This window comes from Panulirus ornatus, chromosome 8, assembly GCF_036320965.1.
Source record: "Panulirus ornatus isolate Po-2019 chromosome 8, ASM3632096v1, whole genome shotgun sequence".
Classification (NCBI taxonomy): domain Eukaryota; kingdom Metazoa; phylum Arthropoda; class Malacostraca; order Decapoda; family Palinuridae; genus Panulirus; species Panulirus ornatus.
The window spans coordinates 44,834,018-44,859,057 of record NC_092231.1 but is presented as its reverse complement, the minus strand read 5'-3'; the positions used below and the strand labels follow the sequence as shown (position 1 = coordinate 44,859,057).

At 38.5% G+C, this 25,040-nt stretch overlaps 1 protein-coding gene across 2 annotated transcripts in view; it reads right to left on the bottom strand.

The window, feature by feature from the left end:
• The window catches only part of LOC139749926 (uncharacterized), a 342,839-nt gene that overhangs the window by 161,120 nt on the left and 156,679 nt on the right, over positions 1-25,040 (bottom strand). For both annotated transcript variants that reach the window (XM_071664343.1, XM_071664344.1), the window contains 6 exons: positions 23,019-23,223; positions 16,476-16,636; positions 10,805-10,936; positions 9,020-9,122; positions 3,457-3,549; positions 1,996-2,134 (listed from right to left, as the gene is read on the bottom strand). In XM_071664343.1, coding sequence (XP_071520444.1) covers positions 1,996-2,134; positions 3,457-3,549; positions 9,020-9,122; positions 10,805-10,936; positions 16,476-16,636; positions 23,019-23,223 — 833 coding nt within the window. The remainder of the gene's footprint in view (positions 1-1,995; positions 2,135-3,456; positions 3,550-9,019; positions 9,123-10,804; positions 10,937-16,475; positions 16,637-23,018; positions 23,224-25,040) is intronic.

Below are 25,040 nucleotides of genomic sequence, written 5' to 3'. Positions count from 1 at the left end.
TCCCTTAATCCTTTAACTTCCATACTTATACCTCTACCCTTCTTTTTTCTAATAAGGGACCCAATGACTCTTCTACCCAGTACTCTTCTCCACCTTATCTCTCCTTCATTTCCACCAAATTTACCCAAGATAGCTACCAGATATAGGTTGTACCTCTCTAATCCAGCACTCTGTTGTCTAGCAACTCCTATGGTCTGGCACGTTTTGAATCTGCCACCATTATTTGTGGACCTGCCACCAGGGCAGCGCTGTTAGCAGTGCCAAGGTGCCAAAATCTGTTTACACTACAGACGAGGTAATTAGCAGTCCTGTCAATTTCTTATATTCAGTTTTTGCTGAAAATGAAAGCCAGAAAAGTTTAAATTTTCGGAAAACTTTGAAAGGTGCCAGAGGTACAGAATAATACAGTGCACTTGCAAAGTGGCTTAAGGTTCAACATAATGAATGTGTAAGCATTTCTGGGGAGATGCTTATCAAGCAGGCCAAAGTTTTTCATAGAAAAGTAAAGCTAGAATATGACTGTGAATATTCACAAGACATGGAATTTCAGCACATAGTATGTACAGAGAAAAGTGTAATGCTGACACAAGCCTGTAGTGTCAGGTTATATCAAAAGAATCAACAAAAACTCCAATTCTCAATCAAACAACCAACAGCAGTACGTACAGGGTGAGAGAGAGTGTATGACCCGGCTGCCTGGCTGGGACTAATGCAGCATGGGCTGGCTGCCTAGATGATAACAATAAAACAACAATCGAAACAAGAGTCAACCAAAGCTAAACTACCAACCTATGGTTGTTCGTTACATTAACTACTCATTACATACCTGCGACAAAGTTTGCGGATGAAGTTGCACAGTTAGTGGCAGCAGAAAACATAGCCCCAGAACAAGTGTATAATGCTAACAAATCTGCCCTGTATAGGTGTCATATGCCACAAAAAACTCATCTGGGGATATTTCTGATGTAAACTGATGTAACAATAAAAAACTTGTTTGAAAGGTTTAACGGTTATTTCCTGTTTTAAGCTTTGCTCTACCTTTGATAACACAGCTATATGTATGAGGAATGAGCTGGCAAGACTAGGGGTCGGGAATATGTTTACATAGGGGTTCCCTAGGGGATCAATTTCTGTTTTCTGGCATTTTCTATAGTCTGGTAATGGTCAGCTCCCACCGTTGTTGGATGGAAGAGGTTCAACCTGTACTTAAATTCTCTCATCTCTTCCTGTCTTTCTACCTCTAAATCTATGACACAATTTGTACACTTTCTTCTTTCCCTCTATAGGGTGTTGCACAATCTATATTTTCATTCTGTTTCCTTTCAAATACCATTACTTTACTTTTACTCACAATTACCTTTAACCATGTATGCTTACACATATCACATGTATCATATGTATCATATAACAGCAGGGGTGTGTATGTGGTATCATGCCAAGTAGATGTACATGCACCTTCTATAATGATTTATAGCTGCCTGAAATGTGTGCTACTTCTTACCAGCTATGGAAGTAATATGCTAAGTGATATCTATGAGTAACTGGTGGAACCAAACTTCAGCTACAAATTTAAAGAATGGCAGAGCTACTAAACATCACATGATGCACAGAGTGGTCTTCTACAGTGAGTAATATAAAATGCACAAAGCAGGGAAAGGGTTATGAAAGGATACCATTATAATATGAACTCAAGAGATAGTAGAAAATAATGCAATGCACTTTTAACACCCAGCAAACATGAAATGGAGCTATGAGCATTTGGTGATGGATCTTAGAAAGATGAAAAAGCTGATCAAAATGTTTCTACTGACAAGACTTAGTGTTACTGTTCAATCACTAGTCTGGCCTATCATTTGCACTTTCTGCAATGTAGTGTTTGAGCAAGACATGAGAGATATACCATCAACATGCCTCTTTGGCTAAAAATGCATCAGACATGCATTTCTTTTGCATGTCATTTTGAGAATGAAATGGTCTACGAAAATTTATACTTACGAATGATGAAGCAGGTAGTTGTTGTGTAAGGCAGTAATGCAAGTACTTTTGCCAAAACTTTTAGCAGTGATGATGATTTTCTGGTTATTGTCAGTCTGGTACCAAGCACCTATCCACTTGTGGGGGAACACACATGTATCTTCAAAATCAAAGAAAAAAAATACTCAGTTTAGGAGCATTATACATATTTCATGCAATAGCGAGATAAAATGATTCTTAGGCATGCAAAAATACACATAAAAGCCTTGATTGTTTTCATACAATATGATAAAAAGTGGTAATCAATAAGGTCTAATAAGTGTGTTGAAAATAGGATAGACATTTGAGAAGTACACCTTAGGAATTTTGTACACTGTTTACTCCAAGACCATCAGTTAGTAAGGAAGGCTATGGAGACCGGTGTTTACTGTTCCAACTTGTAAATTGAGCAGGAGAAATGGAAGAAATAATATAAAATTTGACATGAGAAATGAAAATGGTAAAAGAATATTGGATGTATATGCTGATATAATCTGTTCATCACAAACAGGTTGGTCCGAGTTAATGCCAGGGTTGCATTCCTGGAAAGTTCCACTCTAAGAATAATGAATTTAAGAAAACCCATTTTTCCCACAGGATCCCATGTATAAAGGCAAATTACATTTGTTAAGATCTAACTTAGAAATGGGACCTCTGTGGCATAGTGGTGAGCACTGCTGACCAAGACATATTCACAGACCACCTGGGGCTGAGCCCACAGTCAACCCAGCTGTTCATCCTCCCTAATGGGACTTGTTGATGAATTTGGTACCTGGTTTAGGCTATGGTACATGTACCTGTGTAGCATTAATAACATGGCCTCAATTAGGGCATTAATTGCCTGTGCCCTTTCAGCTTACATGATAAAAGGAATAAAGAAAATACTGAGGAACAGTTTCTATAATACAAGGCAAATTAAGTTGACATACAGTACAGTAAAATAACTACATTTATAAGTGTTATTTCAATATAAAGTTCAGTATACATAACATGCAAACTTACTAGTTACAATCATTAAGATTGCTTATAGAAGTGGGTTTCAGGAAAAAGGTAAGTGGTTAAAAATTTCTCTACCAAAGTAGAAATATCAATAAGTGGAGAAAGGGAAAAATTCTACAAAAGTGATGCATGTTGTTGTCTTTAGCATTACTCATGTTCACCAACTATGTGGTGGTCTACCACATGTTCTCAAACTAACCAATGGTTTTCAAAAAATAAATTCTAGTTGAGGCATTCGTCACTCGTTTTAAGTATGTTCTTATTTCTAATGGGATATCATGCACGCAATGTTTTACTAATGTGAATCAAAGCATAAATACTAAATATTTCAGCATTCTGAATGGTGAGGCTGAGTATTATTGGAAAACACAGATCGCAGATAAAAACATATCTAATCCTACATACTATGCTATCCCAAAACCAAGCTAAAATGTGTGGTCTCACCTTCAAAACTGTGGCTAAAATCATTAGCACTACCTTCATTTTCTGGTGTCGTGACAAGATATGGTGCTTTGGTCTTGGTTGCTTCTGGTAACTCTGAAAGATAACTCTGTTATTGCCATAATTTACCTAACTCCAAATATATTTCATGTCGCCCAATAACTAATATATTACACTAACATACGTGCTATATTAGTGGTTAAGTTTGTGCACAATCACCGAGATAAGGTCTTTTCAATTTTTCACACTTGTTCGTTGTTCCCCACATTACTAAGGTAACACCATGAACAGATGGAGAAAAGCTACATTCACTCACATACATTCTCTAGCTGTCAAGTGTAATGCACTGAAACCACAGTCCTCTACACACAGCCAGTCCCCACAGATCTTTCCCCAGCTGCTTCATCTTGCCTCCAGTATAAATCACTCCTATTCACTCTATCCCATGCATGCCTTTCACCCCCTGCATGTCTAAGTCCCAAACACTCAAAATTTTTCATTCATGTTTCCACCTCCAATTTGGTCTCCCCCTTCACCTTGTTGCCTCCACTTCTAACACACATATACCCTCTTTGTCAACTTCTCCACACTCATTCTCTCTAAATGTCCAAACCATTTCAGCACTCTCTCTTCAGGTCTCTTAGCCACACTCCCCTTATTACCACACCTCTCTCTTACACTTGTATTACTTACTTGATCACACCTTCTCACACTGCATATCATCCTCAATCATTTCAATTCCAATACCTCCATCCTCCTCCATACATCTTCTTTTTCACCTATAGCCCATGCTTCACATCTATACAACATCACTGGGACTACTACACCTTTAAAAATCCCTCTATCACCCTCCCAGATAATGACCTCTCCCTCCACATATTCCTCAATGCTTCCAGAACCTTCAGCCCCTCACCCACCCTATGACTTATTTCTGCCTCCATGGTTCTATTTGTTGCCATGGCCACTCCCAAATATCTAATATGCTCCACTTAATCTAGATATTCTCCATTCAAACTCACATTATAACTAACTTGTCCCTCTGTATTGCCAAACTTAACAACCTTGCTTTTATTCACATTTACTCTCAATTTCCTTCTTTCATACATTCTCCCAAACTCAGACACCAACTTCTGCAGTTTCTCACTTGAATCTGCCACTAATGCTGCATCAACAACAAACAACTGACTCACTTCCCAGGCCCCCCTCACCCCCTACTGACTGCACACTTGCCTTCCTCTCCAAGATCCTTGCATTCCCTTCCCTCACAACCCTATCCATAAACCAAAAGTGTGTCTTGATAAGCATATGACTATTCTTTTTGTACAGTGCTTTCAGAGGCTCCTACCTAATGTTACTAACAACTACTTCTACCTAATGTGTCAACAAATACTCCTGTTTAACATTCCAACTTACTACTTCTACCAACTGCTCCTCACTACTGCTCTTACCTGCTGCTTCTACCTAATGTTTCTATCTAATGCTCATGTCTAATATTACTACCTTTATCTACTGTTCCTACCATTCTACCAAAAGGCAGGGCTAATGCAGAGCACTCACCACAGGAAAATCTAGAGTACAAAGAATGAATTGAGAGACGTGTAAAGTCTTGTGGAATGTTATGTGTAACAAGAAGAGATTATATACTTGTGGACAGAATGAAAGCAGTCCACATGTGGGTATGAAAGAGAGAAAGGATAGCTACCTGAGTCAGAGGAGTGCAACTTGACAACCATTGAAGTTTTGGCTCACTATGCAGCCATCAATGATCCTTCTGACAGCCAGGTAGGTACTACTGGTAATACACTTCCCTGGTCATTGGCTGTCTACCAACTACTATCTACTAACTCCATCACATCCTGTTACCACTTATCCTTTTGCCCCCTTCAATGATGTTCCTATTTGTTCTCTTGCTTTTCACACATTATCAACCTCCTTCCAAAACATCTTAATCTCTCTAAAGTTTACTAATACTTGTGCACTACAAACTCTCATTTGCCCACTCTTTCGATCCCTACAACTATCTCTTGGCCTCCTGCTGCTTTCTCTTACACATCCCCAAATCATATGCACTCCATCCCAGTAAGTACCGCCTAAATGCCTCTCTTTTCTCTTTCACTAGCAACTTTACATCATCCACCAACTCATTACCTTTCCTAATCAGCTAATCTCCTACCTTTTGCATGCCACATGCCTCTCACACACATGTTAACAATGCTTCCCTAAGTGGCTCCCATTCCTTACCCACTCCCCTTGCTTCATATACTCTCACCTTTTGCCATTCTACCTCCAATCTCTCCTAGTATTTCTTCATGCATGTTCCTTTTCCTAGCTCACTTTCACCATGCTCCTCTCACTGATAGTTTCCTTTTTTTCTGAAAACCTCTACAAATCTACTCCTTTACCTTCAGAAGATAGTGATCGGACATCCCACCAGCTGCCCCTTTCAGCACTTTTACATCCAAAAGTCTCTCTTTTACATGCCTATCAATTAATACATAATTCGGTAATGCCCACTAACCACTGTTCCTACACACATATGCATACTTGTGTCTGTCCCTCCTTTTAAACCAGGTATTTCCTATCACCAGTTCTTTTTCAGTACACAACTCCACAAGCTGTCCACCATTTCCACTCACGATACTGAATACCCCATGCCCCCAATCATATCCTGAACTGCCACATCACTTACCTTTGCATTCAAATCACCCATCATTAATACCTGATCTCTTGCTTCAAAACTTCAAACACACTTGCTCAACTGCTCCGAAAACACTTCCCTTTCATGATCTTTCTTCGCTTAGCCATATAAGCACTAATAATCACCCATCTTGTGTCATCCATCTTCATTTTACCCACATCAATCTAGAATTTACCTTGCTACACTCTTTCAAACATTCCCACTACTTCTGCTTCTGGGATAACGCCTTCATCCATTCCTGGTGCTACCCCATCCCACAGGAAACAGCATCACTACCCCCTGCTTCAGTGAGGTAGCGCCAGGAAAACAGACAAAAAGGCCACATTCATTCACACTCAGTCTCTAGCTGTCATGTGTAATACACCAAAACCATAGCATCTTATCCACATCCAGGCCCTACAGACCTTTCCATGGTTTACCCCTACATTTCACATACCCTGGTTCAGTTCACTGATTAGGGATAGGGAAGAAAGAAGACTGCCCATGTATTCCCTGCAAGTCAAAGAAAGCAATTAAAAGGAGTGGGTGTGATGGTTGGAAATCCTCCTTGTTTTACTTTTCCAAAATAGGAGGAACAGAGAAGGGCGTCTAGTGAGGATTTTTCTCTCTAAGGCTCAGTCATCTGTTCTTGGCACTACCTCGCTGATACGGAAAATGTATATATTGATTTATTTATATTTTTATTTATTATACTTTGTTGCTGTCTCCCGCATCAGCGAGGTAGCGCAAGGAAACAGACGAAAGAATGGCCCAACTCGCCCACATTTTTTTATTATTATTATTTTGCTTTGTTGCTGTCTCCCGCGTTAGCGAGGCAGCGCAAGGAAACAGACGAAAGAATGGCCCAACCCACCCACATACACATGTATATACATACACGTCCACACATGCATATATACATACCTATATATCTCAATGTATACATATATATACACACACATACATATACATATATACACATGTACATAATTCATACTGTCTACCTTTATTCATTCCCATCGCCACCTCGCCACACATGAAATAACAACCCCCTCCCCCCTCATGTGTGCGAGGTAGAGCTAGGAAAAGACAACAAAGGCCACATTCGTTCACACTCAATCTCTAGCTGTCATGTAAAATGCACCGAAACCACAGCTCCCTTTCCACATCCAGGCCCCACAAAACTTTCCATGGTTTACCCCAGATGCTTCATATGCCCTGGTTCAATCCATTGACAGCGCATCGACCCTGGTATACCACATCGTTCCAACGCACTCTATTCCTTGCATGCCTTTCACCCTCCTGCATGTTCAGGCCTCGATCGCTCAAATCTTTTCACTCCATCTTTCCACCTCCAATTTGGTCTCCCACTTCTCGTTCCCTCCACCTCTGACACATATATCCTCTTTGTCAATCTTTCCTCACTCATTCTCTCCATGTGACCAAACCATTTCAAAGCACCCTCTTCTGCTCTCTCAACCACACTCTTTTTACTACCACACATCTCTCTCACCCTTTCATTACTTACTCGATCAAACCACCTCACACCACATATTGTCCTCAATATATATTGATATGTATATGTATTGATATGTATATATATTGATATGTATATATATTGATATGTATATATATTAATATGTATATATATATTGATATGTATATGTATATGTATGCATATGTGCATGTATGGGCATTTATGTATATACATATATGTGTGTATTTGAGTGGATGGGCCATTCTTCATCTGTTTCCTGGCACTACCTCGATGATATGGGAAACAGCAATTAAGTATAATAAATATAATATAAATACATAACATTCCTGGGGTAGGGAAACAGTTCTTCAAATATGAAGTACCAGATTAACTAGAGGCCATAACAAAAAGCTGGGTAAAAAACTAGTTAAAAAGGATGTTAAGAAGTACTAGATTAGTGTTAAAGTGTAGATGTGTTGGAATAAACTCTCTAATGAGGCAGTGAATGCTGGGAGTTTACTCAGGTTTAAAAGGCTACTTAATGGTACAGGAAGTTCAGATGAGGTAGAACTACATCCAGTACTGTACAAATAGCTCACTAGAAACAGGTAATTACAATTAGTGGCTGTGCATATTTTCTAGGAGCTTGCTGTATCACTGTTACTTAATGCTGCTTGTACAGCCCATCACCATGCTTCCACCACACCTGTGCCACCATTACTAAGGACTGGTCACTCCAGTAAAGAATGTTTTCCTAAATTACAAATATACATATCTCTTGAGTTAAAAGAGATAAAAAAATGGTTTTATCATTCTTTCTGTGCCTAAACACATAAACAAAAAAGTTATGCAATGGAAATAAATGAGACATGTAAATTTAGGATTGGCCAATCTAACAGGTAGTTTTTCTTAGAAAGTGATTCTTGTTTTTCTATGCAGCTTGAAATAAAAAAAATATCTTTTTTTGTAGTGAGAGGCAGGCTGAAAATGTCAACTGAGCACTAAAAGGATTGACAGTGAAAGAGTTGTGAATGAACTGAATACCCTGAATGAAGGTATAATTTCCTTCTGTCTCTGCTAGTGGTGAAAAGAGTTTTCTTACATAAATTATTTAAATCACAATATAATCCAATAAGCTAATTATAATGTAGTGAATGATAAATCAAATTCTGAATCTGTTCATGCCATAAGGATTTGTAAATGATAGATAAACACATAGCAAAGAGATGTTTTATCTACACTAATATAACTCTAGCAAATCCTATACTTGTACATAATGACTTAGATCTTTATCATAGCCATGGTTAGAAATGTCATAAAATCAGAGGAAAACTTAATTTTTCACTAAAGAACTTTTTATGACAGAAAATTTAGCTTGACATAAATACAGCATTCAGATTTGAATAACTTACTTGTTTGAGTCCCAGGTGGCACAATATTCACAATGAGTGATGAGTGAGCTGGTGGGTCTGTAGATGTAGCACACTGGTATTCTCCTCCATCTTCCTGAGTGACCTGTGTTGGAAGGCAGATGTTACATTAGCAGACTTCTCTGTTAAATGTCTTTGCAATATACCTGAATGTTTTGCTTCATCTTATCAGTCTTATCTAAAATACACAATTTTGATTTAAATCTCTCATACTCCCGATTATGTTAGATGTGGAGGAGATAAATGTTCAGGAGGGGTGGAACTGCTACTCTTGTCTAGAATGACCTTGCAGCTAAACAATATGATGACAAGTATAGTGAGACAATGGGACCAGTGATAGTATACTTAGGTATGGAAAAAACTAGGTAGTACAAGAAATCATTTACCATCCTCCAGACTACGCATCCCAATGAAAATAAGCATCAGGATGAGAGTATCCAAACTATGCCAGATATATGTGGCACAAATACTTATATCCACTTATATCTGGCATAGCTTGGATACTCTCATCCTAAAGCTTCTATTTTGGAGAGATGTGTAAACTAGAGAATGATAGATGCTTTCTTATATTACCTTTCCTTTTTTTTTTTTTACAAATAGTTACACATATTTTCATACATATTTACATATATCAACACATTTCAAAAGAGTGTTTGTGTCTATAAAGAGCACCTATAGCAAGAAAGAGATATTTAGTAGCTATTCTAATTTCAAATATTGGGAGATGTTCAAAATAAGACCATGAAATCTAACACTTATATGATGATTCCCTGTGTCTGCAATGCAAATCATGATACAGTGTCTGCAAAACCCTTTTCTGCCTCCCTATACATTTTCAAAGGCAATGTCAAACTTACATTTTAGTAAAATGTTATCTCCCCTTTGGCTTTGATTACCATCTGCAGATGTCTGGGCATGGAACTAGCAAGGTTCCTAAAGTATTCTAGGTCCATGTTTTGGGTCCATAGGGTCCTGATCTGCATAAGATGAGGCACTGATGAGGTGTTGCAGGAAGCAGCTGCCTGATCATGCATCTAGAAAACTCAAATGTACCCACATTCTCTTGCTTCCAGGTGAGAGTTTGGGCTTTTTCCTCCTTAAAAAGGTACGAGTCAACCATTTTGAAGAAATACATAATGGCCCAGAAGTGAAATTCTCAAGATGAAGTGGCAGCTAGGAAGAGTAATGAATGAACATCCTTCTCCCAAGATAGCCTGAGCACACCAAGGCAGTTTGTTGTTGTTCACACCATTAGAAACACTAGTCTTAGCAACCACAAGTATGGTAATTTCACCCTGAGAGTGTCATGTGCTTGTACCCAAAATAAGCCTTAGCTATCACCCTTGAAAATATATGGTGAGTGGATAATGTCTTTTGCAGACACTGTACAATGACTTCTAACATTTTAGGGTTAAGACAATTCAATTGATGGCTGATATTACAACCCTGAATAAACAGTATAAACACTCACTACAGCTCTGATCAAGTTTTTAAAGGACTGTTTTTATACAATGAGCTTCTTATATATAAAAAATACATATATAAATGCAAAGCTACTGTGGGATTATTCCTAAACATGATACTAATCCATAGTATACAGGATCATTCCTCTGCACTGCACCAAAATCTTAAATGTGATATGTGCACTGTATCTTCAACAGAAGCATTTCAACTAACAATAAACAGTATGAATAAACACAAGTGAAAAAGTACTATGTGTCATTTGCTAGCAATAAGAATGATTAACAAGTAACAAAGAATAACAACCTCTGTTATCCTAAGGTACAGCAGCCTGGATCCATCTGTTGATATATCTCCAACAACTTCTATGCGAGGATCTTCAGTTATCTTTATTTCTCCAACGTGAAGTAAGAAGACATCATGTATCAGAACAATATCCTGCCAATGAAGAGGAGGAGAAAGAAAGTACCAAAATGAATACCTTATGATACCAAATATAATATGCTAGCTTAGTTTAATTGCTTAGTTTTGTCAACTCTTTTATTTTCTTAAAAGGCAGCATTGTAAGACTTTGGTCAAATGTACCTGCAACATTGCAGTATTGAAAAGATGAATCTTCCAATACAATCTTACAAAGTTACTCCACCACACAACTGACTAATAACAAGAGACAGAATCAAGATGGATGATAAAATCAATAAAAGCTGACCAGAAAATTGGCAAATGATCAACAATGGAAACAATATCCAGGCTCAATCAGGTTAGTAAAAATTTCCAACAGCATTCTGCTATCAAATTTTCCTCCAACTTTTTTTTTCTGAGGAGGTGAAAGGGAATAATCTGTGATTGCTTTTAATTTCTGAGGATCATCATTTGTTTTCTTCTGCTAGACTTTATTGGGCATCATAGCAACTCCCTTTCACCAACCTGAGTTGGCACATCAAAATCAAACTTGGGTATATCCTCAATAATTAATGTTCTCAGTGAGCTAGCTCAGGTAAAACTCATTCCTAAAATAATTGAAAGCTTTAGCATCTACAAACCAAGGTCAAGTCATCTGCTAATATTGTAAAATGTCCAACTGCAATGAGGTTTACTTTACAGAAAGCCTCGATCAAAAGTTGTTCACTTTCCTAAAATATGGACACTGTGGAAAAAAATGTAACAATGTTCCCTAACGTGTTAGAGGCGCTGAGCTGTTATTTATGCCATGCATCAGTTTCTGTTTTCAAAATTCCTTAATGACCATGAAGATTCATATCTCCATATTACAATTCTTTCTCATACCACTGAGTAACTATCAGTTGTTCAAGAAGCCCATTCTGCTTACCTGTTGGTAGGTGACTAGTCCTTATCTACTTTCACCACATAGTAAGGTTAGTTTTGTTACATTATTTGAAATCTGTTTTGACTGTCAGAATCTCTTTGGGTCTTTTCCAAAATCCAGGCTTGGTCATAACACAACCTGTACCCAGCAAGTACTTTTGTATCTCACATCTCTTATCAGTCACTGTTGTTACTAATACAGGCCATCCATCACGATCAGGTTACCAGCAGGCTCTAATTATTTCATCTTTTACGATTACGTCTATATTCACGAAATCCTTACAATTAATTTATCTTATCATGTAACTTATCAGTCATATAGAGAAAAAAAATCATCAAACATGTTGTATTTGTAATTTCATGCTGATTGTCCTATTCATCACATTCTAAAATCAAGCTATCAGATGCAATATCTGGCAGGAAAAATTATCAAGTTCATATACTTTACAGTTAAAACACATTCACCGTATGCTGCATCTCATAAGCAAAGAGTTAATCTAAATCTGAAGGGCACTAGCATCCACATACCACATCAAGGAGGTGGTGGCAATGGTTATACTATTAAATGAGTCACTGATTCTTTTCCACTTTCTTTAGTAATGTCAAACTGAAAGCCATTTCTAAATGTTAGGCTCTGCTGATTCTTTACTTCATGAAGGATTAAAATGTTCTTATGATGGCTTTTTCTTCAACAGATTTGAAACCTTTCACTCCTACACATTTTTCTCATACACTTGGGACCAAAGTCCACACACATATAAGACAAGTGCTGATGCTTCCCATCACATCTTAAATCGCATGGGGCAGCCATTAGCCATATACAATCATCAAATATCATCAGCAGCAGTATTTTACTTTCAGAACTTTCACAGCCGTCAGTTACCCAACAAAAACCAAGGTGGATGAACTCCATAATGGAGCATGATATGCATGTCTGACAGCCACAAGTATAAATATGTGGTGTTACAAGAAGAAATACAATACGATTTTGATGGAAAGATGGGATTTATAGGAACATGATGTTGTTGATTACCCTGATAGTTCATCTGGACTCCATGATGACAGTTATCTTGCAGAAAGAGGCTCACACCCAGGCTCACTCACCATTACTAATGTATGGCTAAGGTAACTTGAAGGGATTAAAATTGCTATTGAAGTCTTTTTCTTTTTTGATGTTTTAAGTCTTATAATTATACTGAACTGATTTATAAAAATATCTTTTCTTCAATTTTTTAAATCTATTCAAAAACATGAGACTGGAGGAATGCAAAAACTGGACGAGCATAAGAAAGAAAGGACTGAAGTAAAAAAAAAAATACTTGAGGTTTGTTTGGGGCAAAAGCATTTACACATCTTTCCCCAGCTATGTACATGGGATGTGTTGCCAAAAAAATGTGCACAACAAATTCACACCTAAGAAACGTAATAGTAAATGAGTAAAGTTGAAACACGTTCCTGATTCTTCCCAAGTTCTTCATTTGTCATTACCCCCTTAGAAAAAAAACTTGAAGCAATAATTTACAAAGGGAGCACTGATCATACCTGAGAAGAAAGTCACCTGTTTCTGACATCTGTTTACCTAGATTACCAACATCTTTGAAGGATCCCTCATTTCTGTTATATTCTAGTTGTAATTTGGGAAGATAACAAAAAGGAGATCTCTTTGGTTGGGAAGGGCAAAAATATTTTTACAGTCTTGGTAGATGAGGATTGACAATAGATGCCTTTAAATCTCTACCTGGTATCAATTAGTAAGTGAGTTATTGTTTTGGCTGGTATGCTAGTACCCTGCAGGGTGAGAGCAGTATCCATGCTGTGATGTCCATAACTTACCTGAATATATGTTCAACTAAAGGTAAAAAAAAAAAAAATAAGATCAACTGGCAAACAAATCAGAATAAGATTAGTGCAGGACAGTGAATTAGTCACAATTGTGTCTGGAAGGAATAAACCCAAAAGTATGGGTATAAAGCAACACTATCTGAATCGTCTAGGCCAATTTCTGATCAAAGAAGTGCTGGTAAACCATTCAGGCTGTTCAAACCATCATCTAAATGCCAATAACTTTTGCCACTTTTCTCTATGAGCTGCAATGATCTGCATGTCTACTAGTATCAATCAGTGCAGCCAAAGAGTTAAGCTCAAAGATGATTAGTGAAAAGGCTTTTTGTTTAAATAATTTCTAAGATATTAGCGAGTCCACTTTTTCAAAAGGAGACTTTAGGAGATGTTGGGATATACTGTGCTTGCACTTTTTCTAGGAATACATCCCCTATGTAGAAACATCTGGACCAAACAAAACTCAAGCTTTATTCTTACTATGAAAGTGTTGAAGGCATGATAATTATCATAAAGACTTGATTCTTCATGAAGTAAAGGATCAGCAAACCCTAACATTTAAGATTGGCTTTTGGTCTGATGTGAGACTCACTGTGCAATGTATTTTCTATTTTCTCTGCACTTAAAAGTAGCCCATGTATAATATGTCTAAGGAGGAAGCAGACTCAACTATGCTGTTTGGGGTTTTCACATTTGCCTCAAATGTTAATATTACCTTACATTTCTTTGTGGGTGTCATGATGAAATATAATAAAAGTTGAGTTTATCAGTAATAACAAATGTTGTAACAAATCAAAACACACACACAAATATATATGCAACATGCACTTTGCACAGGTGGGAAGGTTCTAATGATGGAAGAATTAAATTATACTGAGATAAACTGGGAGAATTTAGAGAGTCATGAGATAAGTTCTTAGGGTGTATACAGGAAACTTTCTGCATCAGCATGTCACTCAGCACACTAGAAGCAGGGGATAAATACATCATTACTGACAGTTCTTACCTTCAAACATCATAGCAAGAAGACCAAGAATATCATTAATAACATATCAAGAAAAAGAGTCGGGTAATGCCTGAGTCTGATATACGATAAATGAGACCATACCAAAAAAAGGATACTAAAGCATACACAAAGAAGATTTACGACTGTGTAAACTACACAGAGTTAAAAAAGTTTTGGGGGGGCCATAAAATGGGAAATTGTGTTCAGTGGGCATGATACAGGTTACTGTTGTGGAAGGTCTGTGAAAATTTCAGTGAATGAGTAGGAATGTGTGTACCTCTACTGTATATAATGAGGGAAAATAAGAAAAAGAGGAATAGTTCAATAAAGATGTGAAAAAGTGTGAGGAATAGTCAGGTATGCTAAGATTACTGTCTAATTAAGGTCACTTGTTTTTTCTTTATATACAGTGACATGCCATAGGCAAAACATTCCCCAATCAGAGGCCAACTCAGGTAAAAGTAGAAAAATGTGAGAAAAAGAAAGTAAAAATCAATCAGGGCTCCAAAGGTGTTTGCAGACCTGACTCTTAAAGTTATAAGAGGGGAGTGTCAAAAGGGGGAAAATATTCCATGGCTTATCTTTTCATGGAAGGAGATATCATAATGGCCACTTAAGTAGCAGTTTAAATGTTTATAATAGAATCCCTGAAAGCAAACGTAAGGTAGAGCATTGATACAGTGCCAAACTATAAGAATACCACAAGGTAAATCGTTAATGCTGCAATAGTGAAGTGCTTCTACAGTGCAAAGGTATTATATAACTAAATTATGAACCTATACGCAGAAATACAGCACAAAGCTAAAATCCTACTACAATGCATAATGTAATGCTACAACACATTACATTATAAAGCTGCAGCACTATTAAAATCTACAGTCATAACATTATTACAGTATACAGCTATAACACTACTATAGTGTAGTTATAACACTACAGCAGTTTAAAGCTATAACACCTAACAAAATTTGTTGTATTTCTGATCATCAACAATTTACTCCTTCCATCATTGTCAAAAACACCTAAAATACTGTAGTTCTGTTCTGGATCTGATGTTCTTCTGTGGACATATTTCTCTTCCTATTCAACTTCAACTGAAAACAGTAACGTAGAAAAACTTTCCTCTCCATCACTTTATTTATCAACCACCATGTGTATTATAGGTATCACAAGAGAGGGACTATGCACATATGCACCAGTTTCTGGCAAACCACCGTCTTAAAATGGGCTTTTTCAAACAAACCGATTTAACATTAAATCATGCCCAAACAAAGCTGTAGGAGAGGATGGCAGCATGAGATGACCTGTCTATATGCTTGCTGCTACCACTCGGGTCGTATACAACTGACTGGGTGGTAGCCTTGCTCAGGGTCACAGATTCTCTGCTTTCAATACACACATATTTCTCAACTTCTTCTTTTTCAATTGAAAAGTATGAAGCTTAAAAGCTATCTTTTCAGCACCTTGTTCATTAATCACCCAAAGTATAGAACATATCAAATGACAGTGAGTTAGCACGTGTGGCATCACACAAAATTGATGCACTGCACCCCCCATGATGATCTCTTGATAACTAAGGTGTGTGATACTTGTTCCAGCTGTGGCAGGAAACTAAAAATGATATCTAAGGGTAAATAGTGGAATCAAACATCAGTTGAACTTCAAATGAGGGCATGTTCCATTAAAATGATTTGTGACCCCTTAAACAGTTAGCTCAAAGAGCATCTTACAAAGCCTATAGTTTTGAAAAAGTTATTGATATCATATGCATAATGTTTCAGACAAAAGTGAACAGTTCTTTCTCACCTGTTGCACTACTGGACTGACAAGGCAGGTGAGTAAGAGTGTCAACCCCTCTTCCAATGTCACAGGACCCCTCAACTCTACAATGCGTCCAGATGATAGCGTTGGTTTTGGCAAATTAAACTCTTCAATTGTCATAGGAGTTGGCAGTAGTCCATAATTCTCTGAAGAATGATGTTGCAGAACAATGATCTAACTATCTATCTACTTTATCTACTTACCAATCTGTCTATCTGCGTCTGTCTATCTATCCATACATCATTTTCAGCTCAATTCTTAAATCCATAGGAAAAGTCAAGTATATGCAGCTTTTAAAATCTCTCATTCAAATCCTCAACCCATGCCCATTATGTAACAGAATTAAAAGAGTAACAAACTTAAGAGAGATAAGTTATGGGGAAAAGCTAAAGCTCTAAATTTGCCCTCTTTGGAAGTAAGAAGAGTGAGGGGTGAACTGATCACAATCTTTGAGTTTCTGAAGATAATCAAGGATGTAGACAGTAAACAGTTCTTCAAGAGATGTAGAGATAGAGCAACCTGAGGTTACAACATAAAATCAAGCAAGAAACCTATCAAAAAAAAGATGTAAAGAGATACCTTTATGGTATAAGAGTGATGAATGATTGGAAGAGAATGACTAACGACACGGTTAAAGCAGGCAGCATATATAAATATCATAAGGTGTATGACAGCAGAGAATGTTTCAGAGATGGGTTCCTGCAAGTGTTTAACTTTCTCCCAATATAGTACAAATAAGAATTACACATGAACTTGCATAGACATAGGGAATAATATAATGCTGAAAAGATGAAACTTTAAGGTAAAATATGTGCATGTGTGGACTTGTAAGGATATGTGGGTGGGTTGGGCCATTCTTTCGTCTGTTTCCTTGCGCTACCTTGCTAACGCTGTATATATATATATATATATATATATATATATATAACAAGTAGTGGTGATGTGAGAAGGAGATGGAGTGAGTATTTTGAAGGTTTGTTGAATGTGTTTGATGATAGAGTGGCAGATATAGGGTGTTTTGGTCGAGGTGGTGTGCAAAGTGCGAGGGTTAGGGAAAATGATTTGGTAAACAGAGAAGAGGTAGTAAAAGCTTTGCGGAAGATGAAAGCCGGCAAGGCGGCGGGTTTGGATTGTATTGCAGTGGAATTTATAAGAAAAGGGGGTGACTGTACTGTTGACTGGTTGGTAAGGTTGTTTGGTGTATGTGACTCATGGTGAGGTGCCTGAGGATTGGCGGAATGCGTGCAAAGTGCCATTGTACAAAGGCAAAGGGGATAAGAGTGAGTGCTCAAATTACAGAGGTATGAGTTTGTTGAGTATTCCTGGCAAATTATATGGGAGGGTATTGATTGAGAGGGTGAAGGCATGTACAGAGCATCAGATTGGGGAAGAGCAGTGTGGTTTCAGAAGTGGTAGAGGATGTGTGGATCAGGTGTTTGCTTTGAAGAATGTATGTGAGAAATACTTAGAAGGGCAAATGGATTTGTAAGTAGCATTTATGGATCTGGAGAAGGCATATGATAGAGTTGATAGAGATGCTCTGTGGAAGGTATTAAGAATATATGGTGTGGGAGGCAAGTTGTTAGAAGCAGTGAAAAGTTTTTATCGAGGATGTAAGGCATGTGTACGTGTAGGAAGAGAGGAAAGTGATTGGTTCTCGGTGGATGTGGGTTTGCGGCAGGGGTGTGTGATGTCTCCATGGTTGTTTGATTTGTTTATGGATGGGGTTGTTAGGGAGGTGAGTGCGAGAGTTTTGGAAGGAGGGGCAAGTATGAGGTCTGTTGGGGATGAGAGAGCTTGGGAGGTGAGTCAGTTGTTGTTCGCTGATGATACAGCGCTGGTGGCTGGTTCATGTGAGAAACTGCAGAAGCTGGTGACTGAGTTTGGTGGGGTGTGTGAAAGAAGAAAGTTAAGAGTAAATGTGAATAAGAGCAGGGTTATTGGGTACAGTGGGGTTGAGGGTCAAGTCAATTGGGAGGTAAGTTTGAATGGAGAAAAACTGGAGGAAGTGAAGTGTTTTAGATATCTGGGAGTGGATTTGGCAGCGGATGGAACTATGGAAGCGGAAGTGGATCATAGGGTGGGGGAGGGGGCAAAAATTCTGGGAGCCTTGAAGAATGTGTGGAAGTCGAGAACATTATCTCGGAAAGCAAAAATGGGTATGTTTGAAGGAATAGTGGTTCCAACAATGTTGTATGGTTGCGAGGCGTGGACTATGGATAGAGTTGTGTGCAGGAGGATGGATGTGCTGGAAATGAGATGTTTGAGGACAATGTGTGGTGTGAGGTGGTTTGATTGAGTAAGTAACGTAAGGGTAAGAGAGATGTGTGGAAATAAAAAGAGCGTAGTTGAGAGAGCAGAAGAGGGTGTTTTGAAATGGTTTGGTCACATAGAGAGAATGAGTGAGGAAAGATTGACCAAGAGGATATACGTGTCGGAGGTGGAGGGAACGAGGAGAAGAGGGAGACCAAATTGGAGGTGGAAAGATGGAGTGAAAAAGATTTTGTGTGATCGGGGCCTGAACATGCAGGAGGATGAAAGGAGGGCAAGGAATAGAGTGAATTGGAGCGATGTGGTATACCGGGGTTGACGTGCTGTCAGTGGATTGAATCAAGGCATGTGAAGCGTCTGGGGTAAACCATGGAAAGCTGTGTAGGTATGTATATTTGCGTGTGTGGACGTATGTATATACATGTGTATGGGGGTGGGTTGGGCCATTTCTTTCGTCTGTTTCCTTGCGCTACCTCGCAAACGCGGGAGACAGCGACAAAGCAAAAAAAAAAAAAAAAAAATCTTATTATTTATTTATTCATTTTGCTTTGTCACTGTCTCCCGCGTTTGTCAGGTAGCGCAAGGAAACAGACGAAAGTAATGGCCCAACCCACCCCCATACACATGTATATACACACACGTTCACACACGCAAATATACATACCTATACATCTCAATGTAAACGTATATATACACACACAGACATATACATATATACCCATGCACACAATTCACACTGTCTGCCCCTATTCATTCCCATCGCCACCTTGCCACACATGGAATACCATCCCCCTCCCCCCTCATGTGTGCGGGGTAGTGCTAGGAAAAGACAACAAAGGCCTCATTCGTTCACACTCAGTCTCTAGCTGTCATGCAAGAATGCCCAAAACCACAGCTCCCTTTCCACATCCGGGCCCCACACAGCTTTCCATGGTTTACCCCAGACGCTTCACATGCCCTGATTCAATCCACTGACAGCACGTCAACCCCGGTATACCACATCGATCCAATTCACTCTATTCCTTGGCCACCTTTCACCCTCCTGCATGTTCAGGCCCTGATCACTCAAAATCTTTTTCACTCCATCTTTCCACCTCCAATTTGGTCTCCTACTTCTCCTCGTTCCCTCCACCTCCGACACATATATCCTCTTTGTCAATCTTTCCTCACTTATTCTCTCCATGTGCCCAAACCATTTCAAAACACCCTCTTCTGCTCTCTCAACCATGCTCTTTTTATTTCCACACATCTCTCTTACCCTTACATTACTTACTCGATCAAACCACCTCACACCACACATTGTCCTCAAACATCTCATTTCTAGCACATCCACCCTCCTGCGCACAACTCTATCCATAGCCCACGCCTCGCAACCATAAAACATTGTTGGAACCACTATTCCTTCAAACATACCCATTTTTGCTTTCTGAGGATTTCCAGCCCCCCGCTCCCTCCCCTTTTAGTCGCCTTCTACGACACGCATGGAATACGTGGGAAGTATTCTTAATCCCTATCCCCAGGGATAAAAAATATATATATATATATATATATATATATATATATATAGGGAGAATAAAAAGATGTTCTGGAAGGAGGTAAATAGGGTGCGTAAGACAAGGGAGCAAATGGGAACTTCAGTGAAGGGCGTAAATGGGGAGGTGATATCAAGTAGCGGTGATGTGAGAAGGAGATGGAATGAGTATTTTGAAGGTTTGTTGAATGTGTCTGATGACAGAGTGGCAGATATAGGGTGTTTTGGTCGAGGTGGTGTGCAAAGTGAGAGGGTTAGGGAAAATGATTTGGTAAACAGAGAAGAGGTAGTAAAAGCTTTGCGGAAGATGAAAGCCGGCAAGGCAGCAGGTTTGGATGGTATTGCAGTGGAATTTATTAAGAAAGGGGGTGACTGTATTGTTGACTGGTTGGTAAGGTTATTTAATGTATGTATGACTCATGGTGAGGTGCCTGAGGATTGGCGGAATGCGTGCATAGTGCCATTGTACAAAGGCAAAGGGGATAAGAGTGAGTGCTCAAATTACAGAGGTATAAGTTTGTTGAGTATTCCTGGTAAATTATATGGGAGGGTATTGATTGAGAGGGTGAAGGCATGTACAGAGCATCAGATTGGGGAAGAGCAGTGCGGTTTCAGAAGTGGTAGAGGATGTGTGGATCAGGTGTTTGCTTTGAAGAATGTATGTGAGAAATACTTAGAAAAGCAAATGGATTTGTATGTAGCATTTATGGATCTGGAGAAGGCATATGATAGAGTTGATAGAGATGCTCTGTGGAAGGTATTAAGAATATATGGTGTGGGAGGCAAGTTGTTAGAAGCAGTGAAAAGTTTTTATCGAGGATGTAAGGCATGTGTACGTGTAGGAAGAGAGGAAAGTGATTGGTTCTCAGTGAATGTAGGTTTGCGGCAGGGGTGTGTGATGTCTCCATGGTTGTTTAATTTGTTTATGGATGGGGTTGTAAGGGAGGTAAATGCAAGAGTCCTGGAAAGAGGGGCAAGTATGAAGTCTGTTGGGGATGAGAGAGCTTGGGAAGTGAGTCAGTTGTTGTTCGCTGATGATACAGCGCTGGTGGCTGATTCATGTGAGAAACTGCAGAAGCTGGTGACTGAGTTTGGTAAAGTGTGTGGAAGAAGAAAGTTGAGAGTAAATGTGAATAAGAGCAAGGTTATTAGGTACAGTAGGGGTGAGGGTCAAGTCAATTGGGAGGTGAGTTTGAATGGAGAAAAACTGGAGGAAGTGAAGTGTTTTAGATATCTGGGAGTGGATCTGTCAGCGGATGGAACCATGAAAGCGGAAGTGGATCATAGGGTGGGGGAGGGGGCGAAAATTTTGGGAGCCTTGAAAAATGTGTGGAAGTCGAGAACATTATCTCGGAAAGCAAAAATGGGTATGTTTGAGGGAATAGTGGTTCCAACAATGTTGTATGGTTGCGAGGCGTGGGCTATGGATAGAGATGTGCGCAGGAGGATGGATGTGCTGGAAATGAGATGTTTGAGGACAATGTGTGGTGTGAGGTGGTTTGATCGAGTAAGTAACGTAAGGGTAAGAGAGATGTGTGGAAATAAAAAGAGCGTGGTTGAGAGAGCAGAAGAGGGTGTTTTGAAATGGTTTGGGCACATGGAGAGAATTAGTGAGGAGAGATTGACCAAGAGGATATATGTGTCGGAGGTGGAGGGAACGAGGAGAAGAGGGAGACCAAATTGGAGGTGGAAAGATGGAGTGAAAAAGATTTTGTGTGATCGGGGCCTGAACATGCAGGAGGGTGAAAGGAGGGCAAGAAATAGAGTGAATTGGAGTCATGTGGTATACAGGGGTTGACGTGCTGTCAGTGGATTGAAGCAAGGCATGTGAAGCGTCTGGGGTAAACCATGGAAAGCTGTGTAGGTATGTATATTTGCGTGTGTGGACGTGTGTATGTACATGTGTATGGGGGGGGGTTGGGCCATTTCTTTCGTCTGTTTCCTTGCGCTACCTCGCAAACGCGGGAGACAGCGACAAAGTATAAAAAAAAAAAAAAAAAAAAAAAAATATATATATATATATATATATATATATATATATATATATATATTTCTTTCTTTCTTTCACACTATTCGCCATTTCCCGCATTAGCAAGGTAGTGTTAAGAACAGAGGACTGAGCCTTTGAGGAAATATCCTCACCTGGCCCCCTTCTCTGTTCTTTCTTTTGGGGATAGGGGAGAAAGAATACTTCCCATGTATTCCCTGCGTGTCGTAGAAGGCGACTAAAAAGGGAGGGAGCGGGGGGCTGGAAATCCTCCCCTCTCGTTTTTGTTTTTTTTTTCCAAAAGAAAGAACAGATATATATATATATATATATATATATATATATATATATATATATATATATATATATATATATATATATATATATACAGAAGACTTAGAGAGGGGGAAAAAGCACAGATCTATCAGTAATTCATTCACTGAATTACGTTACCCATATTATTCAGCATTATTTTTTCTGTCACACTATTTTCATTTGATATGTATTTTCGACACAGGACACCAACAAAGCGTCTTTTCCATCAATATACAAATAAAGTATCAAAATAATAAACACACAATTGGAAAGAATTTCAGTGAATGGCCCTTTGGATCATACTTAAATCTGCAAAATATTAGTACTTTCAATTCTCTCTAACCAATTAGCAACCACAGGTCAAGAGATGACATTCAAAACAATATTCTAAATTTCTGATACAGCAAAACATTGCCAATTATACCTTTAACAACTACAGATGTTGAACTGAAGATGTCTGGGGTTAGAAAGCATTCAAAAACTCCAGAGTCTTGAAGTGTGGCATCTGAAATAGTTAAAATGTGTGTGGTGGTATGCCAATCCCTATAACCTCGTCGGCGCTGTTGATTCAGAGTGTAACGTGTGCCTTCTTCCAAGTCTGCAGGCTCACTATTGTGGGTGAATAATACCTGCAATAAATTGTACTGAGGCTCAATATTGTGGGTGAATAATACCTGCAATAAAATTGTAAGTTCTGTATTAGTGACACTAAAAGTATCTTACTGTCAATAGTACTGACACAATCTATAAAGCAGTTTTGAAGAAAGGAGAACATCTATTCTATGCAAAGAGTGAGCTTGGATTGTAAGCTTGGACTTGGTCAGAGAAAGGGTTCACTAGAAAACATGTGCCAAAATAAGTCTCAAAGTTTTATCAAATCGACTATCCTAACCATCAAACCAAGAATCAACAGGACATGGTCAAGCTAGGATTTCAGAACCTTTTCGAGTCTCTGCCACATACACCTAAAACCAACCCTCTTGATTGTGAAAAACCTGTCTATCCCTCTATAAATGTGCTATGAATCTCCATGAATTTACTTTTCAAAACATCATGAACGAGGAACAAAATGGGTCCGGGGAGGGTAGCCCACTATTCAGGAATGTATTCATATCTTTTACATGGTATTGTGCTGGAAAACATATATGTCATATTCTGATACAATATTCTGTGCTTTAATTTTTGTTTAAATCAATAATGTTTCTGAACTGCATTGTCTACTTTGTGATATTTTAAATCACATTTTAAAGCAAAAATTACAGTGAAAAATCTCCTTCAGTATCCCGCTGAATCCTATGGTAAAATGGGACTCACTATCAGATGATTCTGCTAAGTAGTCTTTTACAGGACTGCATCTTCAATGTTAAGTGGGATCATGCTGTATACATAAAGCGTCAATTGACACTCAATATGTAAGCATCATATTCACTTGTATGAGACTAAAGAAAAATGACTGTGAAAGCAAAAAAATGATGTGTAACAAATTGTGACCTGCTTATACATTCACTTTATATTTCTTTCCCTCTTCATGTTTCATGATTTGATATATAATTTTCTACTATTGAAAAATGCATTTTCTGGATTATAATCTTGTACCAAGGCACCCCCGTAAAGGAATGAAAAAATGCTGTGGCTCAGTCACAATTAAATAAAAAAGATGCAACATGATTGAGACATCCTGTGACTGGGAATGAAAAATAATTTTGAAGACCTATGTGGAAGATCTAAATCAGAAATGGATGTTTTTAAGCTCAAGTTTGATCTATAAAGAGGCTTCATATATTCTCTTCTTAACAACAATGATGAATATACTTTTTTCAGGGTGGAGGTGGAAAAAAATGCAGACTTTGGGAGGTGTCAGGGTTGCATCCCTATTTTCCCCCATACATTATTAAGTACACTTGCTCAGATTCACACTGCATGCAATCTTTTCAAGAACATATCCTCTCTGCACCATAAAGGAGGCCTACAGTGGATGAATTCTGCTCTTAAGCATAACCTTTCAAGCACAAGCTCATGTAACAACTAGAAATCAAACTCAAATTGATTACTATGCAATCAGCAACATAACAGTCATTTCACTCTCAAACACCTTTGTATGATTGTACAAGAAGTAATGTCAAGTTTCATCATTCAGTGGTCTTTAAGTAACGACAGAATAATATTTCACAGATGGTAATAAATATTTTCCAACATCACTGAAAAGCAAGATTACAAAGACGAGGCAAAGAAAACAAATAGTAAGCAAGTTATTCATACTGATCCTGTCCTGTTTGGGGAGGGAGGTTTCCACTTATAGGGGCCCATCTCTTGAATACTCTCTACCATTGTGCAACTTTTTAAATTCATGTATGCTGTCTGACTTAACCATATCTTCAGTCATCATGTTCCATTCATACAGCACTCTTATACTATACAAGTACTTCTTTTTTTTTTTAACGACTTA